General features: G+C 43.9%; 1 protein-coding gene across 1 annotated transcript in view; it reads left to right on the forward strand.

The window, feature by feature from the left end:
* ZNF713 (zinc finger protein 713) overlaps positions 1 to 4,956 on the forward strand; it is a 47,678-nt gene extending 42,722 nt beyond the window's left edge. Inside the window, exon 5 of the mRNA XM_054560538.1 lies at positions 3,155 to 4,956. Within this exon, the coding sequence (XP_054416513.1) occupies positions 3,155 to 4,179 (1,025 nt within the window). The 3' untranslated portion in view covers positions 4,180 to 4,956. The remainder of the gene's footprint in view (positions 1 to 3,154) is intronic.
* The last annotated feature ends 1,044 nt before the right edge of the window (positions 4,957 to 6,000 follow it).

Raw genomic sequence — 6,000 nt, forward strand, 5'->3', positions numbered from 1 at the left:
TAGTCCCAGCTACTCGGGAGGCTGAGGCAGGAGAATGGCATGAACCTGGGAGGCAGCGCTTGCAATGAGCCGACATCACGCCACGGCACTCCACCCTGGGCAACAGAGCGAGACTCTGTCTCAAGAAAAAAAAAGAAAGATCTGAGAGAGTCCAGGCATGATGGCTCCCACTTGTAATCCCAGCACTTTTGGAGGCAGAGGCAGGCGGATCATTTGAGGTCAAGAGTTCAAGACGCACTTGGCCAACATGGTGAAAACCCGTCTCTACTAAAAATGTAAGAATTAGCCAGGCATGATGGTGTGCACTTCTAGTCCCAGCTACTCGGGAGGCTGAGGTGGGAGAATCACTTGAACCCAGGAGGCGGAGGTTGCAGTGAGCTGAGATCACACCACTGCACTCTGGCCTGGGCAACAGAATGAGACTCTGTCTCAAAAAGAAAAAAAAAAGAAAAAGATCTGAGAGGGACTTGTGACTTCTGTGAGGAGATTGGGTAAAGAGCAGAAAACCATGTTGTGAGTTCCTAACCCCCTTTTGAGGGAAGAGGTAGAAGGGTGCATATTAAGGGGTGAGCCAAGGTGGAATGGTCAGAATTCTCCCCACCCAGTTTCCCATGACAGTTCCTGGCAGAATTAGTGATGATACTGCCTTTTACCATCAAGTGTCCCAATTAAGACAATAATTACCTGGTTACCCAGCTTCAAGGGGACCACTCTGGCACCTGTAATGTCTGTTCCCTGTGGTTGGAAGGTGAAGACTGGCGTGGACCTCATGTCTAAGAAAGCTGAAGCTGACCCACTCAGAAAGTCCAAGACCAGGAAGAGATGACTTAAATGGCCTTTGTGGGTCAGCCAGGAGAAGCTGCTGAATTGGGATGAGTCTGCACTGCCCCGCTTTGTTGGGGCAAGGTATCATCAGTGTTTCCTGTGGGTCAGCCAGCGTGGTCTTGGATCTTGTCAAGTAGGATGCATGCCCAAAGTAGAGATATATCTATCTAGATTATGGAAATGACAAGGGGTGAGGGGGAGGTGTCTAGCAAGAGCCTCCCGAAAGTGGTAAAAGTTCTCCAAAATGAAGCCGTTTTAACCATCTGCCAAGCTGAGTGAAGCCACTCAGCCATACAAAAATGAGCCTTTCTCTCCTCCCTCCACACAGTCCCTAATCCCTAACTCTTGTTAGAAACTAAACTGCAGTGAATGGGCTGGGTGCGGTGGCTCATGCTTGTAATCCCAGCACTTGGGGAGGCCAAGGCGGGCGGATTGCCTAAGCTCGGGAATTCGAGACCAGCCTGACCAACATGGCAAAACCCTGTCTCTACTAAAAATACAAAAGATTAACCAGGTGTAGTGGTGCATGCCTGTGGTCCCAGCTGCTCAGGAGTCTGAGGCACAAGAATCGCTTGAACCCAGAAGACAGAGGTTGCAGGGAGCCGAGAACACACCACTGCACTCCAGCCTGGCCACAGAGCAAGACTCTGTCTCCAGATAAAATTAAAATTAAAATTAAAAAAAAACTACAGTGAGTGAGTGAGGGCAAGGGTGAGCAGAGAAGTAGTTAAGCGGGGAAAGAAGCAAGAGAGTAGAGGCAGAGAGACTCATTGGGAGAGGGTAGAGTCGGGGAGCAACTCAAGCAGGGAGAAAGATGGAACATGACCCTTTCTGTAACCCATCCAGGGAAAGGGAAAGGAATTACTTTTGGGGTTTTGACTATTACCCAGGACTGAGCATTTTAATTATTGAGTAGATACTGTGTTTGTGACAATGTAACAGTAGGAACATCTGTTACCTAAGAATTAAGGGGAGGCTGGCAGCAGTGGCTCACACCTGTAATCCCAGAACTTTGGGAAGCCAAGGCAGGAGGATTGCTTCAGGCCAAGAGTTCCAGACCAGCCTGGGAAACATAGTGAGACCCTGTCTCTAAAAAAAAAATCAAAATATTAGTCAGGCATGGTGGCACACACCTGCAGTCCTAGCTACTTGGGAAGCTGAGGTGGGAGGATTGCTTGAGCTGAGGAGGTGGCTGCAGGGAGCTATGATCATGCCACTACATCCAGCCTAGATGACAGAGGGAGACACTTTCTCAAAAAATAAGAATTAAGAGGCCCGGCATGGTGGCTCATGCCTATAATCTCAGCACTTTGGGAGGCTGAGGCAATCAGATCACCTGAGGTCAGGAGTTTGAGATCAGCCTGGCCAACATGGTGAAACCCCGTCTCTACTAAAAATACAAAAACTAGCTGGGTGTGATGGTGCATACCTGTAATCCCAGCTCTTCGGGAGGCTGAGGTAGGAGAGTTGCTTGAACCCGGGAGGTGGAGGTTGCTGTGAGCCAACATCACACCACTACACTCCAGCCTGGGCGATAGAGTGATAGAGTGAGACTCCATCTCAAAAAAAAAAAAAGGCGGAGGGAAGCCATGGGACCTGTTCAAGTCTTCATCTAGAAGCAGAGGAAGAATACCTCCACTAAGTAAAGTTTAAAGAAGTTGTGGGAGACTAAAATGAAATTTAAAAATCATAATCCATAAGTCATGCTTGTCCAAAATATGTTTTTCATATATACCTGTGTGCACATAGGGAAAATCTGACAAGACAGGCTCCAGACGATTAACAAGGATTTCCTTTAATGGGTGGGATTCTTTCTTTACATGTTCTTACATTATTTGAATATGTTTCTGTTAGCAAGTATTAGTTTTATCATTTTAAACAAGATAAAAATAGGAAGAAATACTTTTTAAATGAACAAGTAGCTGGCATTACAATCAAGTCATTGGCATATGAGATTTATAAAGGCCTGGCCTCAGACCAGCCTTCTCTAATTAGTCATTCCTCTGTCTCCCACCACTGATCAGAAACTTCCCTGATACGTCTTATTCTCCTGTCCATCTGCTTTCAAGCACGGATACTCCTGGATGATCTCTTCTTTCTGTGATTACTGCACATGTTTAAAAATTTCCCCCTGCTCCTTGCTTCTTGTGACTTCTCATAATCTTTCCCTTTGTGACGTGACCACATTGGAAAACTTTCAATGCCATGTATGCCTTATACACATTACTGTCAGTTTTATTTGGTAATTCGCTGTGCAACAATTTCTTTTTCAAATCATAGATAACACGAGAATATTGGAAAGTATTTGTATGTTCTGAATTTCTTTTAGATGGAGAAAACAGACCCGAAATCAAAAAGTCAACCACAAGCCAGAATATTTCTGATGAAAATCAAACCCATGAGATGATAATGGAGAGACTCGCAGGAGACAGCTTCTGGTACTCCATCCTAGGAGGACTCTGGGATTTTGATTACCATCCAGAGTTTAACCAAGAAAACCACAAGAGATATTTAGGACAAGTAACTTTGACCCACAAAAAGATCACACAGGAGAGAAGCCTTGAGTGTAATAAATTTGCAGAAAACTGTAATCTGAACTCAAACCTTATGCAGCAGAGAATTCCTTCCATTAAAATACCTCTGAATTCTGACATACAGGGAAACAGCATCAAACATAATTCAGACTTGATTTACTATCAGGGAAATTATGTAAGAGAGACTCCTTATAAATATAGTGAGTGTGGAAAAATCTTCAATCAACATATTCTTCTTACTGATCATATTCATACTGCAGAGAAACCCAGTGAGTGTGGGAAGGCCTTCAGCTACACCTCATCTCTTACCCAGCCTCAGATGGTGCTTACAGGAGAGAAGCCCTATAAGTGTGATGAATGTGGAAAAAGATTCAGCCAGAGGATACATCTCATTCAACATCAGAGAATCCACACAGGAGAAAAGCCTTTTATATGCAATGGATGTGGGAAAGCCTTCCGTCAGCATTCATCCTTTACTCAGCATCTGAGGATTCATACTGGAGAGAAGCCCTATAAATGTAATCAATGTGGTAAAGCTTTTAGCCGCATCACATCCCTTACTGAACATCATAGACTTCATACCGGAGAGAAACCTTACGAATGTGGTTTCTGTGGCAAGGCCTTCAGTCAGAGGACACATCTGAATCAACATGAAAGAACTCATACAGGAGAGAAACCCTATAAATGTAATGAATGCGGGAAAGCCTTTAGCCAGAGTGCACACCTTAATCAACATAGGAAAATCCATACTCGGGAGAAATTATGTGAATATAAATGTGAGCAAACTGTTCGCCACAGTCCTTCACTTAGCAGCACATAACTCATGGTGGGGGATATCAGATAAATATATAAATGTAGGAGATTTTTTGGTCAGACCTTTTTATCCCATTCAATATCAAATTATTCATAGTGGAGAGAAAGCTTTATACATAAACTTTTTTTTTTTTTTTTGAGACTGAGTCTCACTCTGTCACCCAGGCTGAAGTACAGTGGTGCAGTCTTGGCTCACTGCAACCTCTGCCTCCTGGGTTCAAGCGATTCTCCTGCCTCAGCCTCCTTGAGTAGCTGGGACCACAGGTACGCACCACCATGCCCAGCTAATTTTTTGTATTTTTAGTAGAGACGGGGTTTCACCATGTTGGCCAGGCTGGTCTCGAACTCCTAACCTCAGGTGATCCACCCACCTCGGCCTCCCAAAGTGCTGGGATTACAGGCGTGAGCCACTGCACCCGGCCATAAACTTTCAATGCGTAGAAACCAAATTAACTTAGACTTTAAACTAGCAGCAATATTACATTCCCAGGAGGGATTATAAAAAGAAAAAATAATTTATTTTACAAATGAGATTATATTTGGAGTCATGTTCCAAATCTGATATAAAACTTTTTAAAAAATCAGAAATCCTTATCCAGGCATGGTGGTGCACACCTGCAATCCCAACTACTCTGGAGACTGAGGCATGAGAATGACTTGAACATGGGAGGTGGAGGTTGCAGTGAGCTGAGATCATGCCACTGCACTCCAGCCTGGGCAACAGAGCAAGACTCTGTCTCAAAAAAAAAAAAAAAGAAAGAAAAGAAAGCCTATAGGCAACAACTTGTAATTACTCATCTGTAAGTTTTATGGTATAAAACTTTTTTTTTTTTTTTTTAGAGGCAGAGTCTCGCTCTGTCACCCAGGCTGGAGTGCAATGGCGCGATCTCGGCTCGCTGCAACCTCCACCTCCTGGGTTCCAGCGATTCTTCTGCTTCAGCCTCCCGAGTAGCTGGGACTACAGGTGCATACCACCACGCCCGGCTAACTTTTTTTTGTATTTTTTAGTAGAGACAGGGTTTCACCATATTGACCAGGCTGGTCTCAAACTCCTGACCTTGTGATCCGCCCACCTTGGCCTCCCAAAGTGCTGGGATTATAGGCGTGAGCGACTGCACCTGGCAGTTTATGGTATAAAACTTAAATCAGAAATTTTGATTAATTAAAGACAATGCTGGCTGGGGGCGGTGGTTCACGCCTATAATCCCAGCACTTTGGGAGGCCGAGGTGGGGTGATCACCTGAGGTCAGGAGTTTGAGACCAGCCTGGCCAACATGGTAAAACCCCATCTGTACTAAAAATACAAAAATTAGCTGGGTGTGGTGGTGCACGCCTGTAGTCCCAGCAGCTTGGGAGGCTGAGGCAGAAGAATTGCTTGAACCCGGTAGGCGGAGGTTGCAGTGAGCCAAGATCATGCCACTGTACTCCAGCCTGGGCAACAGAGTGAGACTGTCTCAAAAAAAAAAAAGTCAAATTTAAAAATAAAGGCAATGCTGTAGTGCAGCCAGTCACATTAACTTGAAATAAACATAAAAGAGCAATATTTCACGAACATCAGTTATTTGTATGCTTTCTTTACAGTTTTTACCATATCTAGTATTTACTTAATATTCTTTATAAAGGGATGCAAGATTTTTAGCCTTCTCCTAGGAAATACTATTTAGCATATAAAACTAATAAGTTATATGCTAGTTTTATATGCTAATTAAATTTATTCTACTCTTCATCAAAATAGATACATAACCTTGAAATTAAAAATATTCATTGATGTACCACCCAAAATCTTGTGTGCCGTTGTTTGAGAAACAGTGTGATAGTTTGTGGCAAT

Source organism: Pongo abelii, chromosome 6, assembly GCF_028885655.2.
Source record: "Pongo abelii isolate AG06213 chromosome 6, NHGRI_mPonAbe1-v2.0_pri, whole genome shotgun sequence".
Lineage (NCBI taxonomy): Eukaryota > Metazoa > Chordata > Mammalia > Primates > Hominidae > Pongo > Pongo abelii.